Source organism: Camponotus floridanus, unplaced genomic scaffold, assembly GCF_003227725.1.
Source record: "Camponotus floridanus strain SB8 unplaced genomic scaffold, Cflo_v7.5 scaffold42, whole genome shotgun sequence".
Lineage (NCBI taxonomy): Eukaryota > Metazoa > Arthropoda > Insecta > Hymenoptera > Formicidae > Camponotus > Camponotus floridanus.
The window spans coordinates 817881-839694 of record NW_020229570.1 but is presented as its reverse complement, the minus strand read 5'-3'; the positions used below and the strand labels follow the sequence as shown (position 1 = coordinate 839694).

The window sequence follows — 21814 nt, the reverse complement described above, 5'->3', positions numbered from 1 at the left end:
AACGAGATTTTATGACCTATTTATACATTATTGAAATTTAATTAACGAGATGTTTTTAACGCATATAATTTTCAATATATATTGCATTATAAACGTTATATATTTCAGCGATAAATAATTCTTTCATAAAATTTATTGGAAGACTCTTTGAATATAAGCATGAAAAAATCTTTTATTGATAAGAACGGGACAAGACTTGTACAAATAATTTAATTATTAGTATAGTATCATTAAATTTCCTTCAAGATATTTTTACAATATCATAATCATATTTTTCATTGTCTTTTATTTTTAATAAATTGGGATTTTAAAATTAATCTCTCTCTTCGATATGCGCATCAATTCCTTTTATCATGATGTTATCATTAGCATTATATGGCCAAAGTAAGACATGTAATTGCTTTGATTAGCGTTAATTGCAAACAATTTAATGCGTAAATAAAAGGAAGTTTATTTAAGGAAATATCGATTCAAAAATTAACTTGATTGCAACTTCAATAATACTTATACGTAAATATTTATCACCAATCAAGATATTTCCGCATGTTTATAAAATATTTGTAAAATGGTAATATCAGAAAATTAATTTACTCATATTTATCCACACAAGCAGTACATTGAATAATCTGCCATTTATAAATAAAAAAAGTACGGACCGCATTGCACACAACTACGTTGAATTCAATTAAAAAATGGTATAAGTTTAATCGCAAGAATAGATATAATAAGAATAATTAAGCAATTCTAGTTTAGATAAAGATATTTCTATATTACTTCAACGGGAAAGCAGTTCTTTGAAGAAGTCCACTATACTGTCTCTAGAAGTTTGCGCAAACGAGGGAGGCTCCTTTCCGCGATTGAAGTAAAACTTTATTAATTAAGTACTACTGGTATAAAACTGTCGAAAAGGTTATTTCTCAAGTTTAAAATATATGTGTAGGTGTGTATGGATATGTGTGCCTTTCATTTATATAAATTCATGACAACAAAATCATGAATATAAAATAATGAATAATGAATAATGAAAGATAATTTATGCATAAAGTTTGTTGTATTATTAATAATTTAAAAATAAATAAAGAAGTGTCAAAACAAATTTTTCTTTTTTATTTTAATAGACTTATTGCAAGAAATACAAGTTAAAAGGAATATTATCATATATTACATAATTTTAACGTGAAATATTTTAAAAATGTAATAAATATATTATATAAATATTAATTTATTACATAATATTTGCCTGTTATATTGTCTAATATTATACTATTATATAGAATATTATATAGAATAATATTATATAGAATAATATGAAAATAATATTGAATTTTCAAATTCAAACGTATTTTAGGAAATAAATTCGAGTACAAGTTTTAAAATTTAATAAAATTTTAGCAATATTTGCAGAAAAAATCGATATTCATAGTAAACAATAAAAAAGTTGCTAAGTTATGAAAATTTTATTCATGTCATTATATAGCAGCAAGATTTCTGCATAAATTTCGCAGCGTGCCGTCATATTTTTAGGACGTAATCAATCGATTTTTACAGTTATTTTCAGCGAAGATTCAAAATATCTTTGACCGTGTTATTCAACAAATTTAAATCTCGTGGAGCTACTATCATAGGTGAGATATAAATCTCGATCCGCATGAGTTTGCAGTGGATTAAGTGGAGCGGAAATCATTTCGCGACGCGGAATGCCGCTGAATCCGGCGTAATCTCTGGAAGAATCGTCTTTTTTCGCGCAGCATTGCCGAGCTGGATCCTTAATGGAAACTCGAGAGTTTCGCGTACGACGTGAAAAATAATTACCGGGCACTTTATTCTTATTCGAGTTTTCTCACCGATATATATACGCGAGACTCCTCTAAAAAGAGATCCCCGAACGGAGTAACCAAGTGCGCCCGAGGGCACTACCGAGGCAAGGAACTCCGTGCTTGCAAACTTAGTCGAGCTTACTCTTTCTCTTCCCCCCCCCCCCTCTCTCTCTCTCTTTCTCTCCTTCTCGTTTTATTATTGCGAAAAGTTATTTCAAGGTTCATCATACTTTTCGAGAGCGTGCGAAAGAGGAATAAAATGATTCTAGGATGGAGTCTAGCAGGTAAATTCTCGAGATTGACGGCGCACCTGCCAGCTACGGCAAAATTCGTTCCAAAAGTAACACCGTTAGTCGCTTGGACGGGTTGCACTCAATTGACTCGATATTATAGAAAAGATGATGACTTGGGTGACTTTAGTCAGCGAGAATAAACGAATTGTTCGTGAAATAAACCTACCTAGTGAAAGAGAGAAGGAGAGAATTATTCTAGGGTTTTGATGCTCTTAAATTTTGAAAAGTCAACCTTAGAATCGTCATTAAATATTGTTTCCTTACTCGCCATTCGCGTGTATTTTGCAATTTTTCATGGGAGAGTTCTGATGATTATAAAATATAAAAGTTTTCTTAACAAGCCCTGTTTCATCCGTTACATGATAATTAATTATGTGTCCAAATAATTGCTGAAAAGATAAAAGAATATCCTTTAATGTTGCAACAGAAACTTATATAAACTTTGTGTGTAAAAAATTAATTATATCACAAAGGAAATAAATTTTACACCGATTTAACACACTTGCGACTCATTGTACGTGAGACTGTTGAATTACACCCACATAAATCATCCGTTATTTCATTATCGTACGTATCTCGTTGAAAATATTTTTATCGAGTTTGTTCTCGTGAGTACACACAATAAAGCTCTGGTTAATATCTACATTAATGTAGCGAAAATTTAATGCAATCCAAATATCAGCACAATCAAATACACTTAAATTCAGATTCAGAAATTGTTGTAACGAGATTCGTTATTATATTACTGCGTTATGCAAATAAAGCATTTCATTCCAATCTCCCCTCTACGAGTTCGTCTACCTCTTCGCATGCAATTCGCAAATGACGTCACGCACACGATGCAAAACGTAATTTAAACTAGATTGTGCAAGATTCGGGGAAACTTATTGTTATTCGTGAACCTTCGAAAGAGGAAGGAAACGTTAAGTTTCCCCAGTTCCCCCTGCGCGTTTTAATTACGAGACTAAGTGTGAGTGCTTTCGCCTGTTTTAAACGGAGTTCTTGCAGTTTTGTTGCACCTTCGCGTCACGTGACAACGAAAGATAAACACGCGGAATCATGACTGTCATCATTTTGCGACGCAACTCGCTCGTCCTACATTTGATATGTCATATAGCCAAGAGATTTCGAGCGCCATATAGTGCGTCTACATGTTTTTAATTAATTGCTTCTACCACGCTGTGTTGTCTCGCGAGAATGCAATGTCCTTTTTTCCTTTTCGCACGTAATGAGCGAGGAAAGTTAGGGAAGATATTCTAAAGAGAGAGAAAAAAAGTGGAAGCGTCGAGGTCTAATTTGGGATCATTAGCGGTTATAATGAGGGGTGTTACTATGAAATTTATACGTCAATAAATTTAACTTTTTGCGTACTTAAACTTCCTCTTTTGCGTTGAGGTTAATGACGATAGGCTCATTATCAAGTGTTATTAGAATATGTAGATACAAATAATTTAATTAAACGTACGATATTTCTTTACTAATGGAAAATAGTCGAGTGTATTTACCTAATTCCGCCGACATCTGGTAATGCTCAAGCTTTGATATTACTTGCTCTTATTTTTTCTCACTTGCCCTTATTCTTGTATAAAAATTAAAAAACTCTTCCACTCTGCAACTCTGTTTCCACTGCTGGAAAAATTTATAAAAGAATTTTTGAGAGGTAGAATTCAACATTTTATTAAAATAACTGACCTCTGAATAATTAATGAAATAATACTGTATTGTATTGAAATATATTTCAATCCTTTAAAACAAGAATTTATATATCATATACATACATGATTTATTTTAGATATTAAAATATTTAGAGAAATAAAATACTTGTAATTTATATAATTTCATCTTTCACTACGCTTTATATAATATATAATATATAGTTGCGTGTTAGTCTTAACATTGACATCAATATTTTAATACTATTAGCTAGAAATATTATAAGATTAATTTTTTTTAATTAATTTCATAAATATTTAAATAAAAAATTTTATTAATTTGTAATATCTTACATTTTTTAAACGATATATATTATCTATATTTTATATACGTATTTTATTTTAATACGTGATATTAAATTATTTTATGCGAGGGCAAAAATCAAGTGATAAGCAGAAAACATCATAATTTATTGCAAAACGGATTCATTGCAATTTACGCCGATTAATTTATGTTCTACATATAAAATATATTTTTTATGTTCTGTCATCGTTTTATACAATCTCTCGATTCCACGAGATACTGTCCTCTTCTATTCAGGTTTTCATGTAATAAAAATCATAATCGTTTAAATTTATGAGTGAACGTGAAAACATCCCGAGACACTTGCAGTTCAAAATACTTCTCTAGAACTCGCATTTAAATATCATAATGCCCTGCCGTAAATTCATGCAGTTTTTAGCAAGGGAAATTTTACGCGACGATGCATTGGATGCAATGTGCGACGAGCAACGAGAGCGAGTAATCTCGAAAAAACCGACACGAACTACAAATTCGGCGAATGCAAAACGCATTTGCAATGTCATGGCTAGAATTATTTGAGAAAAAATGCCACACACAGCGGCATTAGCGAGACAACTGAACGAATTAGAAACACGCATAATAAACGTAATAATATTTACTTTGTATAATAATATTTTTAAAGCAATCTTTCTATATGATTAATAACTACTTTTGTAATATTGTTGTCTGATTAGAAAATTACAAATTCCTGAAACTTTCTTTCAAAGAGGAAAACAAAGCGATCCTCACTCGGTATATGTATGTATAAAGAACAGATTTAATTTTAAAATATATTATACATTTTGTGCTATTTATTCGCGATAACTGAAAGATACGACAATTGTATTCATTATCAAATAACAATACAAAAGTGGTAAATCTAAGATTGATCATGCACAAATATATTGTACCATTTTGAATACAAAATGTTAAATAAATCAATGATAATTTAAAATGAAATTCTCTAGGATAAACTTAAAATTTTATTAATCTAATTATTTTATGATAAAAAATAGAATTTTATTATTTATTTTATGTGATCGAAATATATATAATTTATATTTATATATGTATGTATATATATAATTAATATAATAGAAAAATAAATTCATTTTTCTTATTTCCATGAAAAGCATAAAAATAAAATTTAATTGATTGAAAAGAATAAAGGAATAAAATTGATTGGAAAGAATCAGCATTTAAGAAACAATGACAATTATACATATTATTGATTAAAATCTAATCTTTTACAAAATGCAAAAATTTTTAGATATTTGTTTTCAGAAAAAGTAAAAAAAAAGGATTTGTTTTACCAAACAAACTTTTATACGTTATTTTAAATTTAAATTAAATAAATTGATTTATAGATAAATTTTTATTTAACAAAATAAAATTTTTTATAGAATATCTACAGATGTATATATTTGTATTTTTTAAAAATATTTTTTCTTTATTGAGATAAATTCTCATATGCTCTATAATAGTATTATTTCCAATCTCATATGCTATATAATAATATTATTTCCAATTAAAATCAAAACTTTTGTTTAACAGAATACAATTCTTTTATAATATATATAAAGTTATATACAATATATACAAGTTATATATACAATTCTTTTATAATATATGTAAAGTTATATATATTTGCGCATTTTTTTAAGGATAAAAATATATGTGCTTACCTTGTCAAATAAATTCTCATATGCTACGTAACACATACCATTTCAAATTTCCGCGTTTTTTAGGTTCAGAAATACCCATCTAATTTCGTTATTAAAAAAATATACGCTTGCACATTTCGCACGCCATAGTATCAGCAACGGGCGCCCCGTTTTATTCCACTTTCGTACCTACCCACAAATCATTTACGTCGCTCGTTACTACACGCAAAAGTTATGCTCGCGGCGCGCGTACGAGCGGGCGCGATTTATTTCCGTGCAATCTCGGGCAACGTGAAAAAATAACGCGTCTCTCGTGCGAGCACATAACATCGGGCACAGACGCCAACGACTCTTATGGAAGACAAATCCGCGATGCGGGAGTCACGCGACTGCGCGCCGGTGTGATTAAATTATATGGCCTGTTTCAAAGAGATAAGGAAACCAGGGGATTATCTGACTTACTTATCGAAGGTACAAGCCATTCGAAAGTGACTGTTAAAGAACGATCGAGCTTCGAGCTTTGAGCTTCGAGCTTAGACCTCCTTGACTTGTCGATTTATTTTAAATTTGCATATTTTGCTCTTACACTTCCTTCTCGAGTACTCGTGCATCATGGATGCATAATTTACGAAATAACAACACATATAGACGCAAACACATATACTACTGGACGACGGAATTACGTTTCGGCATTTCCGTTATTTCCGTGGAACGGCACGCAGAGTACGCATTCCGGTGGTCGTAAATCTTGGCAACGTATCACGGATTTTCGCGTAGGATTTTATTAAATTTATTCCCGCAAACAATTTCGATGTTTCTAAGCAAGATTTCATGTACGTTCAGAAAGAATGAAACAATCGTGGATCGCAAAAACGTCGCGAAATAATGTATGAAATGTTACTCAAATAACTTGCGCGTTCTACAATTTAGAATAGAATATTTCTATGAAAATTGTCATATATTTTGTTTTTTCAACTTGTGAATAAATTTTACGAAAACTTTGCAACAAATGCGTGGTAATTCACTGTAAACTGCGTGCTTTTACAAATTTGTTCATGCGACACGCACAAGTTTCGCGCACCAATAATTCTTCGTGGGTAGAGAGTGAAAAATGTTCAATCTCGTTTATTACACAGCGATGCATATCCGACCGGAGAGTATTTTCACAAACCAGGTAAATAATATACGATATCTTAAAGTGAGTTTCTGATTGATTTCAAACAGATTGAAAATATAATGTCAAATAACATTGATATTTAAAATAAAACCGAGTTTTGTTACGCGCGATAAATAATTATTCAATATGTAAAAATGTGGAAAAAAGTGAGGCGCGAGAAAATGTGAAGTAATTAGGTTTGTGCAATATTATTTCGCTGAAAAATTCATCGCGAGATAGATACTAAATTTAAAAAAATTAATCGGGACAAAAGTATTTATCTTTCAATATATATTAAATAATATATATTAAAAGTTAAAATTGTTAAAAATATAATTCATGCACTCTTTTAAATTGATTACAATATTATTAATAAAAGAAATTAATTAAATGGCTTTAATAAGGATAATAAATATATATCTGCAGTGTGTGTATTTATTCCACTTCACTACTTTCTAAAATTTATTAAATTAATTTGAAACTTTAACATATGACAAGTTTTTATAATATTAATTTGTTAATATGATAAAGAATATTTATTTGATGAAGGATTCTCATTTTCGATCGTTATTTGTTATTTCTATTATTTCTCTTCAAAAGTTTATTTTATCAGGCACGTATTTTAGTTTTAATTATTTATTACATTTTTAAATTACTTAATAATTAATTATTCTTTAATATTCCATTATATAGAACAATCGATTTCTCATATCATTAAACAATCCATAATAAAAAAGACGTGACAGGTTTATGACTAATATTTCTTTTACAAGAAAAGATAAAAAATATTTATTACAAAAATAAAAATCATTTTATTATTATCATCAATTATTATTATCAAATTTCTTAGATTGCGGATACAATTGTTAACTGTCGAGAAGCTTAAATATATAATCATCTATTCGAAAAAGTATTACGAGTAAATTAATCCACTTTCGTTATATATCAAGAAAAATGCCAGCGCAAAAACGATTAGATCTGAATATTTTATTCCCGCCCCTGTAGAAAAATTCCCAGCCCTTTCGTTCGTTTCGTCGAGCCACAGTTACAGAGTCGAATCGTAAAAGCGAGGAGCCCTGAGTACAAATTGCGATGAGCCCGAAATAAGATCGTAACTTTTACCGTCCACTTACACGCGGGTGGAAAACGATCTTCTCTCACTATTGTAAAGGTCACTCGCCCGATGCCCCAGAACGATCTAAATATTCATATCGCTAGGTTACGGTACAACGGCAGTCTGGAATTTTCCTTTTTCCCCTTTTCCGCTCTTCCTCTATCTCTCTCTCTCAGGAAATTGCAACGCAAAGACGGCTACGATCTGCATGTTCGTTTAAATACCTTAATCCAGAAGCACCAACGCGAGTCGTGAGCAAATCCTTTAGGTCATATGCGGCAACGCGCAGTTGGCGTCGAATAAGTCGGCGTGAAAAGTAATTTTCCGTCCAACATGCTGCGGAAAAAGACGCGGAAGGCGCTATGCGGAAGATTATTTTGTGACGATCGATATATCGTAACGCGAGAAATATGTGCCCGCCGGAGGTATCGTTATTCCTCCTCCATCATCGGCGTTTTATGATACGGCTGCGGCCGCCGCAGCTGTTACAATATCTATTGGTACTTTTGCGTCGATAACTCATTGTATATGCCATTCTTTTTCGCGGCTGCCGTTTCGCAAACTATTTTCCGGTGTAATGAATTTCGGCATTCGCCGCTGGCCGCGTGAATGACGGACGGTGCTTGAAGCAATAACACGCTAAGTTACACACAATACCGAAATTGACCAGAAACTAATTCAGAAATCGTTTCATAAACGAGAATTGCATTTCTTTTCAAAGTTTTTAAGCTTATTTTCCGCTACAGCGTACTATCTTTTAAAAGAATTATAAAAATATTTGCATTAAAAGTAAAGTTACATTTATTTTTAAGTCCAAGAATCAAGAAAAGTTAAGTTCTTAAAAATCAACCTTCTCACTGTTTCAGATTTCTCCGGAAAACTACGTGTATTCATCATTGAGAAATCTTGCCCCATATTTTTCTCCACGATATATTATATTTCTCTTTTATCACGATTTTCTTGAGATATTAAATTTATTTCAAGTTGAATAAAAAAAACAGATATATGCAATCAATAATGGTTAATTGTTTTTGAAAATTAATGAGGCTCAAAAAATTAATAAATATGTAAAAGTTAATTATCTGTATTTTAATTTAAAAATCATTAATACCATCTTTTTTCATATTTGAGACACAGATTAACAAATATATACTTGAAAAATATTCACCGATACAGACATTTGATTTTCTAAAATTTTTTGGAAATATAACTAATAATTAAACAGCAGATATGCAGCACAATTCGTAAAAACAAGAGATTTACAGATATCATATAATCCGCGTGGCTTTTTTCTATATAACTGCAATTAAAACGCGCTTATTCTATCATACCTAACATAAATCTATGATTTCAGACGCGATGGTAATAACGTGAGTAACCATCCATGTCAAATAACGTCAAAGTGACGGAGAGCGCAATTACTGAGAGTCGCTCTGAAAAAAAGGAAGCGACATGAACCCGCCGACAAATCCAGTTTTTCCTTAACTCACTGAAAACGAATGGTTCGCAATTTGCTGAACGGCTAGCCGTCTATAAATTGATGAAAATTGCCCGAGTTATACTACAAATCTATTCGCGAATAATCTTACTTCGTGGAATGTTTTTCTTTCTATTGAATATAATTTGTATGTAAGCTGCCTTTCGTTCCGAAAGATTTATTTTTGCAGAACGTTCCATATTCATTAAACAGATCAACATTCGCAAAATAACAAGAATATGTAATATGTTTCTATCGAAAATATTTTATCTAAAATTATAAATTCTTATATTATATATCTCATATATAATATTAAAATTTATTCAACTCCATATTCTCCATTATCCGAAATCAATAATCTAGAAAAAAATTAATATTGTAGAATAAAAATTATAAAGTATTAATCATCTAGAATTAAATATTAATGATCTCTTGTACTATCTAATTGATCTATTTTCTTATTAGAAATATAAATAATGTACATTACGGAGATACGAACAAATTATTTGTAAGAATAATTATCGCGCGTACTGTACATAGATCATATGAATTGACAAAATTCGAACAGAATTTCAACAATCTATAATGACGGTATACTTTTCAAGATGCATGCAAACTGCAACTGTTATATTATACAGTATTAGCATGCCACGCGATGTCTTAATGGTGACGAGCAAGATATAAACACTCAACAATGTCTTACATAAGTGACGCATAATTTAATCTTTATCTTAATAACATTTTCTCTCAATTTGAAATGCACATATAGCGACTTATCTGGGAAAACATCCATCGCTTATTATCTCTCTCGCGAAATGATGCGGATTAATCGCTGTGTGGTCAACAAAAGGACATTTCTTGATATCTCGCATCCACCTGAGTGAGCACTTGCTTTAATTAATTTTGTAGCGGTAACTAAGAGCTTATAGCGAGCTTTTCCATGCACCCCGGGGAGTTCCTCTCTTTGGCTTTTCCCAGAACTCGTCTGTTCTATATCATCACTGTCGTCTTCGTATATCGAGATTCGCAAGCATCTACCACTAGTATACACACACACACATATATAGATACATACATTTCTCTACGGATATCACATTGTTAAAGTTTTAAAAGCACGAGACTACTGCACCTGAGGCGTATCACAGTGGAAAGCTAATGAAGTGCAAAGTTTTCCACAGACTATCAGCTTTTGCTCGCTTGTTGTGATATGTACGTCCGCGTTAATTAGGGAGGTTACAATCTACCGTTTCCACTTGAGTACGTTGACATCAAACTAACAACTCGACTTACTCTCCTTTGTTGTCTCACGAGAAATGAAGCTTCAACGATTTTATCGTTAAAGTCGAAATAAACAAGCAGTATAATTATCTGACTCGTTTATAAAATGCATGTGTGTGAATGCATGCATTTTTTGTCGTCACGATAACAAATATTAAAAAAGATCGATACAGAAAAATGCTTGTTATCTTTTCTTTCAATTAAATTTAATAAAATGTGAAAATTCTTATACAAAGTTTCTTCTTATATAAAGTTTCAATTAAAATGAGTTTTATACTTTTATATTTTAAAGCTTGTTGCAAAGATATTTGAAATAATATTTTTTCAGATATGAAAAAAAGTTGTGAAAAATGAAAATCGAGTTTACGAGAGGAGAGATTTGAAAAATACGAGAAAATATGAAGAAATGTGCTACTTTTGCTATCGTCTGTGTCGTCTATCAGATCTTGCGAAGATGCCAAAGCTGAAGAGCTACGTCGGCGTCTTAAAGTTCAATTCAATGTTTCGAGAGACAAAATACTACTACTATTACATTGCGGCTCATCGCCATTGTCTTCAAGATGGCAGTGCCATTATCATTCACGTGATGTATTATAGGAAAAACAATAAGGAAGAAAGATTTATCTCAAACGGAAGTAGAGTCCTTTACTCATTCTCTACCTAATTCACTCTTAAGCTAAAGCGTAATGAGCTCTGATCTAATCTAATTCTATCCAATCTTCCTCCGACTATAGCTACATCCCGCAGCTATTACAGTTCTCTGATTACTAAACTATAGATACGTTGAATGCATTTGATTGTTAAACCTATTCATCCATATATTAACTATATATTGATTAAACGCAATTAATCGTGATTTCTTTTTAGAATCTTTGTTTCCAATTATTATGTATTTTATGTGTTATTCATTTTGATTAAGAATTTTTCACTTAATTTATTACTCTTTTATTGTAATAGGATAAAATAAAATATCAAGAATATAAGATATGTAAAATATCCAAGATTTAATGTCTATTATTTATTTGATTATTTTAATATAATTAAAAGATATAAATATTTTATACTAAAATTAATATATTATAGTTAGAATAAAGCCGAAATGTGAAAAGGAAACAATTAATTAAAATGCTTTAAATATGGAATTTGTATGACAGTGCAAGATATATCTTTGGCCATTAAATCCGGAATATGCAGTAGAGTTAGTTTCAAACACTAAGCAAACACTTCTGCTACTTCGAAACATATATCGACCGTTCCTGAGTGCATTTCTAACTCAACAACTTGCAGTGCACAAAGTGCGCGAGTGCTATAGACCATTTTGCAGCATCTCAACACACAACTACATAGGTCTTCGGTAATCCTATTAAATTTTCTCAATAGTTGATTGTATTTCATTAAATACATTAAGATTAAATAGAAATTATTGTTTTTATTTTCTCCCAAATATTTAAAGTATACTTTGATACGTGGCTCTTTTTACTATAATTATATTATTTCAAATATCGTAGCGTAAATTGTGCATTTCGTAACTTTCCGTAACTCTAATTAAAAGTTAACATGTACATATTACTTAGAATCAACGTTAGAACTTTTGAGGTGAATAGTTTAACCACTCATGACATCAAACCACTTGTTATACACAGTTACTTGTTGTATTATGTTTTATAGTTTCAGGAGAGAGAAAAGTGTTAACACGTTAAATAGGAGAGAAAATGTAATTTTAATATTTATAACATTCTTAGCAAAATTCCCTATAGAGAATAAAATAATCAAGCTGCATAAAATATGTTACATTTTTTTACTAAATTATGTTTATGATATATTTGAGCATCAAAGGAATTAACAAAAATCAGATATTAAAATACTATATTTATGCATGATGTATTCTTTACAAAATTTCTACTTAATATACGTATTGTGTTTATCATTGATAAAATTACATTAGTTAAATTATGTTCTTTTTGCTTTATAAGAAACGATTTCCATTTTTCGATACAATTAGATCGTTCCATTTCGTTGCGCTTTAACGATACTTGTGTTGTTATCATGCAGTTGCTTCCCATAAATTGATATTTATACGCGATTCGAAAATCGATGGTCCGCAGTTGGCTGGAACGAATCCCGAAAGTTATTCATCGATGCTCGCCATTTGCACACATGTATCCTTATTAAAATATTCGTTGCCTTTCTTAATGTAAATATATACGAATAATGACAATTCGCTTTACTCTCGCAATTTCGCATATAGAGTAATTTCTTTAATTACAGAAGAAAGAGAGAGAAAGAGAGAGAGAAAGGAAGGGAGAGGGGAAGAAAAAATACATATAAAATAAAGAAAGAAAGGAGATTGAACAGACTGAATATAGAAAGAGAAGAAATTGAATAAACAACCGAAAGAGAAAAAGCTTCGTATATAACAATTTCATTTCTTCAACATCGCAAAGCAAAAGCGTATTCAGTGCAGACGATGACTTTTAACAAAATTTAAAATCTTTGAAAGTTTCAACACAAACATATAATTTTGATTAAAAAATGTTAGAATAAAGATATTTTATATTCTATTTCATATAATATATAATAAAATTCAATAGTTATTCAAATAATTATTATGTATATTGGTAAAATTATTTATTGCTGCGAATAGATTAGAAAAACCTATTGAATAATTATTATTAGTTTTTATTGCATCTACTGACAATTGAAGACTTTTAAAATTCAAATGTCACTATTTATATAAATTCGCCCTTAAGTCGACTATGTTGCAAATGTTACAAATTTAAAGCTTTCACTGTAATAAAGTTTCCGCGTATAAGAGGATCGTAGTAAAATATAACAAAAATTATTGCAAGCGCGTGAGCGTATCACATGCAAGAAAAGATACAAATGCGTGCAATAGTGGCGAATGCGGCAAGAGTGAATAGACGGAATCAATAGCCTCGATTTGTCGAGTGAAACGCCAATCGCTCTCTATTTCGGAGGAATACTACGATCGTCGCCTGCGTATCAAACTGTCGCTACCTGCGTTTAGCTTCTGCGAGTATTGAAATAGAGGGAGAATTGATAAAAAAATCGATTTTCAAGTTACAAAAAGATTTGATAGTTTTTATTGGAACTTGGAGCGAATAATTCTAGGAAAAATGCGCTGCCGAGAATATTGCGTATTTTTCAAAGAGTTGTAAACGTTTGCGGATGTTGCATTTCAGAGCTTCGTTATTCCTCGCTCGTGTATTTAATAGCTGCCATTGGAGATTTCAATTAACCGGAAATTTCACTAATCGCTTATCTGGTTTTAAAAGCTGATTTATCAATCGTAAATTAAAGGATATAGATAAAATATTCTATTCATGTATTCTAGTACAAATTGAAATTCTATAATTGGAAATGTCAATCACAAATGTATTTCACGCACATGCCCTTTATTTAAAACAATAATAAGAAACTCAAATAAAATTTGTTACAATTTTAATGTGATAGCAGTTTTAGAAACTCTCTTGTTAAACATTATATATAAAAATTCATTGATAAGAGAGAACAATACATAAAATACATTTATACATACATGTACATGCGGTGTCCTAACTATAATTAATATCTCATTCGACGTGTGTTATAACTTGTGAATACTCAATCAGCGAATTTCTCTTTGTTTCAGATACGCTGAGTCTAGGAGATCGGACGATAGATAACATAGACAGACATGCGATTCAAACCAGACCACGACAACAATTGCTGGATCATTCTCCCGAGGTGAAAGCGAAACTGGAACCCACCTTCGACTTCTCGCAGAATACTAACGTGACAGCTCTGATTGGAAAAACAGCATATCTCACATGCCGAGTTCGCAATTTGGGCGACAAAACCGTAAGAGCTTTTTTCCATACATACATACATATATATATATTGTTTATATAATCACTATAAATTATATAAAAAATATAAAATAGAGAGCTCTCAGCTAAAAGTAGTACTCACATTATTTAAAATGTTACAATTATAAATTATAGTAAAAATTATGATTTAATAACATCTTTCATCTTAATATGTTTATTTTTCTAAATATAAAAAATGCGGAAATATTGATTATATTGCACACACACGCGCGCGCACGCATACATACATATATGTATATGTATGTATATGTGCATAAATTGTATATTCTAAAATTCGTGCATCAAATTCGCATTTAGAATTAATATTCATATTTCAATATTGTGCATAAGTAAACAAGAAACTTCATTTTGATTGAAAACATCACTCTGCATTGTTAGTCACACACGTTATATTAATAATATTACATTTTGTGGAGATATTAATTATACGACACCTAATATATATGTATAATGGATGATAATATTATATTAATAATATCATATTTTTCTAATGCGGAGCATTACTTATTTTTCATATACGTATAATTTAAATCTGTGAAGACATTTAAACTGAAAACAAACAGTTTCTCTTTCTTTCTTTCACTCCTTTTATTAAAGAAATTCAATCTTAAGAGAAACTATTCCCAAGATATAATCGAATTGCACAGGAGGTCGATTGGATGTTAATTGACCTTAGAGGTAGCTGGAAACTCAATTTTATCGTAGACGCAATACTACCATCTCTATTGAAAGAAATCACCTGAGCTGTTAGTAATCAAAATGATCGATCTTAATGTGGATCATTATTAAGAATATAATCCTTTATGCGAATACACACACATTCTGTAAAATATATGTAATTTTATCCGTTTGATTATTTAAATAAATACGTTTGTTGGATATCGTATAACGATAGTCCTTGGATTCGCTTTCGAAGTGTTGATGTTTTCCTTGGTACAAGGCAGAGATTCAGTTACTGTACTCTAATGACAATAGATTCTTGTCACAACAACATGGAAACTTAACTCCATGCCAGGCTTTATGAAACAATTAAAAAGATTCAGAGAAATATTATTTGACAAAAATTAAAAATTGTCACACAAATTATTACGCATCGCACTCTCTTTTATCTTGATAAATTCTGATAAATTATTTTTTTAAGCTTTTTTAATCTTTTTCACATGAAAAGAACTTTAATAGTTTTAGAAAATATTTAACAACTTAAAAATACAAAGAGAAGGAGAGAGAGAGTTTTATTTCTTAAATTATTTTCTCGCTTTAATAGCATAAATAAATAACAAAACTTATATAAATAGATTTTATTTCAATAGAGTGATTTAGAAAGTTTCTCACGTAAAAAATTACTAAAATATTGAATATTAAAAAATTTAAAAAAAGAGCGGGCAAAAAAAAACAGGGAACGTTCCATTAAATTTTTATATTAAAAAGAAATTAATTTAATATTATAAGAAGAAGATGTAAATACAATATCGTGCACAAAGCTTGTTTTATTTCTTAAAATATATCTTATATATCTGCTGTTTTCAATCATAACGGAATTATTAAAACTGCACAAAGACTTAATTTAAGCGCTATTGTCTGTAAAAGCGTCGGATGCAATATTACATGGAAGAAAGAAATTGACTTTGCACTCCTTTATAGTTGTTTCGCGGCGTTACGTGGTAATTGCGTTTAATAATAGATCAAGGTTTTGCTCGAAAATTTTTCCGCGATTTTGCTTTCTCACAAAGCAATTTAATTATTCGTGCACTAGTGGTTAAGCTGCCTCACGCGGAACCCGATTTACAAGTTGGTTAATCGCCTGAGGCTGCTTGTTGCAAAGCTAATATATACATATATAAATATACATATATAAATAAATTACTCAAAAGTAATTATTATATTATAAATCATTAAAATCTTAGATTTAAATCATCTTAAACTGATGTGTATAATAACTTTCTTCTCTATTTCTTAAATTTTACAAGTTATTAATATAATTACACGTATGATTTAATTCGATGAAAAGATATAAACAATTTTGTTAAACTGAATATTATTCATAAAGTTTGTCCAATAAAATTAAATTGAATTAAACAATTTTTTAATTTAAACTCAATTAGAGTAAACATTTTATAAAATTTAATAGAAGCAACAATATAAATAAATTAAATAAATATGGAATATTATAAGTGATTGTTAAAAAGAAGAGAATATACTTAAAATAAACTTGTTAACAGAAATGCAATATATATTTACAAACAAAATATATTTTAAAGATTTCTTCGAAGAATTTCTCAAAATATGAAACTTAATATCATTTATGATGTATGATTTTTAAATTAATCCTGATTTACAAATCGAGTATTACTGTTTGGTGCTTTGCTCATGATGTTATAAAAATTCAATGTGTCTATGTTAAGAGTGCTCCGGTTGAAGCCGAATATGGCAAAATTGTGTAAAATTAAAACTTAAATCCTAAATAAATTTATTGTTTGTATTAAATGAGAACAGGATTATAACTGTGCGCATAAAATAATAAACTCGTACAAGCTATTTTCTCGAAATTCTATTAATGAAAATATCTTTTTTATATAATATTTATATTTTATTAAGCTTTTTTATGAGTTTACATTATATTTATATATACGATATAATAAATGTAATAAAATTTAAAAATAAAGATAAAAATAAGCAGATTTCTAAACCATTTATGTCCATCATTGCAAATTATTAGACATAACATTACTATTGGATTTTGTTTTATGATATTACACAAAGTATTAAATGATATTGCCATTACACAAGAAAAAAAATTTACAAAAACTTCATATCATCTTTACATTATCACCTTTACATTAATAATTGTTCTTCCGTGTTATTTTATATTAGAAATGATGATTGTGTGTATAATTAATTGTTAAATATTGCATTAAATATGACAAGTCTAATATCTTAATTATTTGATAAAATAATGATATTTTTCGACAATTTCATAGTTGTATTAGTCTGGATTATATTTCACATTTACATCCTTCCAAAGTATTGTTAGTAAAAAATAGTAGTCATTTTATATTTCTTTAATTATGCTAATAAGTACTAAAAAAAATTTTTAAATGTTGCTTATAATTGTAATAATTAAAATTGCATATTTATGTGTCATTTGAAAAAATTAGAATAGTTACTATTTTCATTAACTGACAGTAGTATTCTGTTGCATAAAGATTTTTAATGATCTTTGTAAAAGTCTGAATATCTCATAACATTTTATCAAGTTTCCCCATATTGTATATTTTTATTAATATATACAATATATTTAGAGAGATTCTGTACTCTATATATTTTAAATACGCAGGATATATAATCATATTTTATATTTTCGATAACTACAGGCAAGGGTACAATCAAATGTTTCAGGAAACTCATATTACTCGGCATTATTTTCATTTAGCATCGATGGATTAAATTTCAATACATGCTTGATGTGGCTCGCATATTAAAAGAGGGAGTTTTTAATCATATTTTATGACACAAACGCTCGTCTGATTAGTACGATAGCGGGATTATCGAGAGAAAAATAGCACAAAATCCCACGTAATGTCGGTCATATAGATATTAAAAATGATAAAGAAGAAAATTTTACAAAAGTGAAAATACAATATTCCACAAAATATCGAAGCAATGGAATTATTAAATTATTTGTTATTAAAAATGATCAAACTATTTGTATATATTATTTTTTATATTAATGCAGAAATTTATATTACAGCATAAATCTTGTTGCAATAATTCTATACGTGATAAAAAAATTCAAGCTTGAAATTATATTTACAGTTATTGTTGAAATCTTTAACGTATCTTTAATCGCAGATTATTTTATATCAATTGAAATGTCCATTTCATATCATTATATAATAATGACAAGGTTTTTATAATCTATATAAAAGAATAGATAGAGTATAGACAAGTTAAATTTTAAATACTAATATTAATTTTAAATTTAAATATTAAATTATAAATATTAAATAGAATAAATCACAAAAAAAATAAATATCGAATATTATTTTTATATCTTTTAACAAGAAAATAACGAAACTATTCAGCATCTCACAATCCACCGCACTTTCTAAGGTGATTTTTGTTCAAATAGTATGATCTCTTAAATATAATACTATTTTATAGTTCTAAAGGTCACAGCACGAACAGATTCTCGTTGTAATCTCATACTCTCTGCATTTATGACAGAGCAGATTCGCACATGCGGGTAGACTTTAGCGGAGAAAGGAGGGAAATCGATAGTTCTAGCAAATATGGGTCTCGCGAATTGATTTTTGTTAGAGATTTGCAAGATTTCTGTTCAGTCTGTACTGAATATTCGAAACCCATAGATTGCCTGATTGTTACATTTGCGTCTTGTTGTTCAATTTTGCCGAATATGAATGAAAGAAACTTGAATGCTACAATAATACACGTCATCAAGATAACTGATAAGATTTATCGGAAAATCACTTATCATTTGAGTGAAATTTTTAAGCAAAATTTTTTTACGAGTAAGAATTCCACTAATGGTATACGGCAATTAAACTCTCCCATCTTTTTCAAACTTCTCTTCGACAACTTGGAAGGCTATAAAAAATTCTTCTCAATAAATCAATGCATCACCACATAATAGAATTGCCTTCTTTCATCTTCCTTCGATAATTACAACAATTTGAAACTCAAAAAAGATATGATTTCAGATCCTATTTATCAAAGTCCAAATTAACGAGCTTACTTATTAAGCAGTGGCAGAATATTTTTGATTTCGAAAAATGTATAAATTTTAATTGTTAATTTTGCGATGGCATTTTGAATAACAAATAGTAAGACTAAAATTTTAAAATTTTAAAATATGCTTAACTTGAAACGATACAAATTATAAATAAAAAATTTTATTTTTTGAGATAGAAAAAGAGAATATAAATGATATATATATATATATATATATATATATATATATATATATATATTTATAGTTATAATTGTAAATATTTGTGTCATATGAGAGTACATATGTAATTCTCACAATTGTTTTGTGATGAATACAATTTTTAAATTCATGTAAAATTTCATGAATAATTTCAAATAAAATATTCTGCGAAGATAAAGGGACCTTCTCGATGCTATCGAGACTCGAAATATATCCTGACGCATGTCACGCTAGATATCTGTTGATGCGCATGCATTACCAATCGCTGCCGTCAATATCGCAACGAATTGATGGTTAACATTTATATGACGAAAAAAATATTTTACGACTAACGCGGTAAATAAAAACGATCGAATGTCGATCGAACACCGGGAAGATGATCAACTAACAGAATCATATAACGTGCATTCATTTGACGCGAGAGCCAGGATGCTTGTGAAAAAAGAGGCGATTGAAAATAAAATAATGAAATATACGCGAATTTTATTCGCGATGCATATGTATAAGAGTATAAACAAAAACGGCATCAATTTAAGAGTAATTCCTCTCTTTATTGTGGAAAATGCAAAGGACTTGTAATACTTCAATTTTTGCGTAACATTTATATAATGATTGCTAGAATTGCTAATAATATTTCGAGAATATATAGAATTGATAGCTAAATCGAAGAAATGTATCTTACCATACAAAGTGTTAGAATCGTTTTTAAATATTTGATTTCCAAATTTTTAAAATTTTTGTTAAATTTTACTCAACATTAATATCAAAAAATGATAAATATTGATATATTGTACAAAATAACAAAAAATTATAATTAATAAAAATTATAATAATTTTAAAATTATACAGAGTTTATGTGTGTACACATATATTTAAATATAAGAGCACTAATAACGAATTCAAAAAAATTCTCAATTATACTGTAATAAATATATCTATCCGCGTTATATCAATACGGACTATTTTGAACAATCGTGATTAGCAGAGTTTTGCGAATCTTTTTATATTGTTTTTTTTTAATAGAAATGTACATGCTAGAACTAGCAAGCAATATGAGAAACCATTTGCCACATTCCTGTTATGTTCGCACGAGTTTCACTTAACGTTCGACATACATCATTCCCGACGTCTCCTTGTAGTTTCGCGCGGGTGCCGACGCTTCGTATCCGTCTGTGAGTCGCCCCATTCGTCCCGATGGTTAAGTTAGGAAGCGCTAAACTGCTTTTGTTCCCGTGCGATAGCTGCCCAGACGCCGCGAGAGACGTAAACTTCGTCGAGTAAATACGCTAAGTGATGCCAACGGCGGGATGTGGATACATGTATGCGGACGGCAGTAGTACGTACGTACGTGTGCGCCGACACACCGCAGTCTTCCTCGCCTCGTTTACGTACGGGGTCGGACACTGTGAAAATATCGACGAACGGGCAAGTTCCGACCTCACTCTGCTAAAGACCACCCACGGGGATGTATTTCTGAAATTTCCTCGCTTCGGGGATGCATGCTTCATGCGAGGACCCGACGTTAATACGCGTCGAACTTATACAGGTTCCAATGTTCGCTCGTTGCTCCGCGATTGCTTTCGGGATGGATGGCTGACGGATGGCAGCGATAAATTATCTTGACACGAATATTATTTTGCACGACGATTCTTTGATTTGACATTCTGATTTAACGGTATTATGACTTGAGCGAGGTGTGTTTTGATTAAATTTAACATAAAAATGATTTAATAAAAAATGTTATTTAATTATACAAACTCGGACAAACACAGGAAATGTGTTGTAATTTTATATATTATAATAATTTATATTATTATTACAAGATCTTTTTTTCCTTGGCCTTACAGATTTATTTCTCTTCAAGTCTTACAGATTTATTTCTCTTCATCATTATGTTGTATATTCAAAGACAATAAAAGAATAAAAATATGTACTTTGACAGAAATATATACACTTTATTAAAAGCTTAATGAGTAGTCTTTGAAAATATCACGACAGCCAATGAGCTTTGACGTGAGAGAAGTGCCTCTTCTTACGGCCTAACTTTTAAGTGACTGAACTTTCCTCATCAGAAAGATTTAATTTCTCGTCCCTGTCCACTTATCATCGCGATGTATTATTATTCCACGCAAGAGAGAAGATTACGATTAAATTAGTCCCTTTATTGTCCCTTTCATGTAAT

At 29.8% G+C, this 21814-nt stretch overlaps 1 protein-coding gene across 1 annotated transcript in view; it reads left to right on the top strand.

Annotated features, from left to right (window-relative positions):
* LOC105254547 overlaps window positions 1–21814 on the top strand; it is a 39389-nt gene that overhangs the window by 9902 nt on the left and 7673 nt on the right. The window contains exon 2 of the mRNA XM_011263305.3: window positions 14447–14655. Within this exon, the coding sequence (XP_011261607.1) occupies window positions 14447–14655 (209 nt within the window). The remainder of the gene's footprint in view (window positions 1–14446; window positions 14656–21814) is intronic.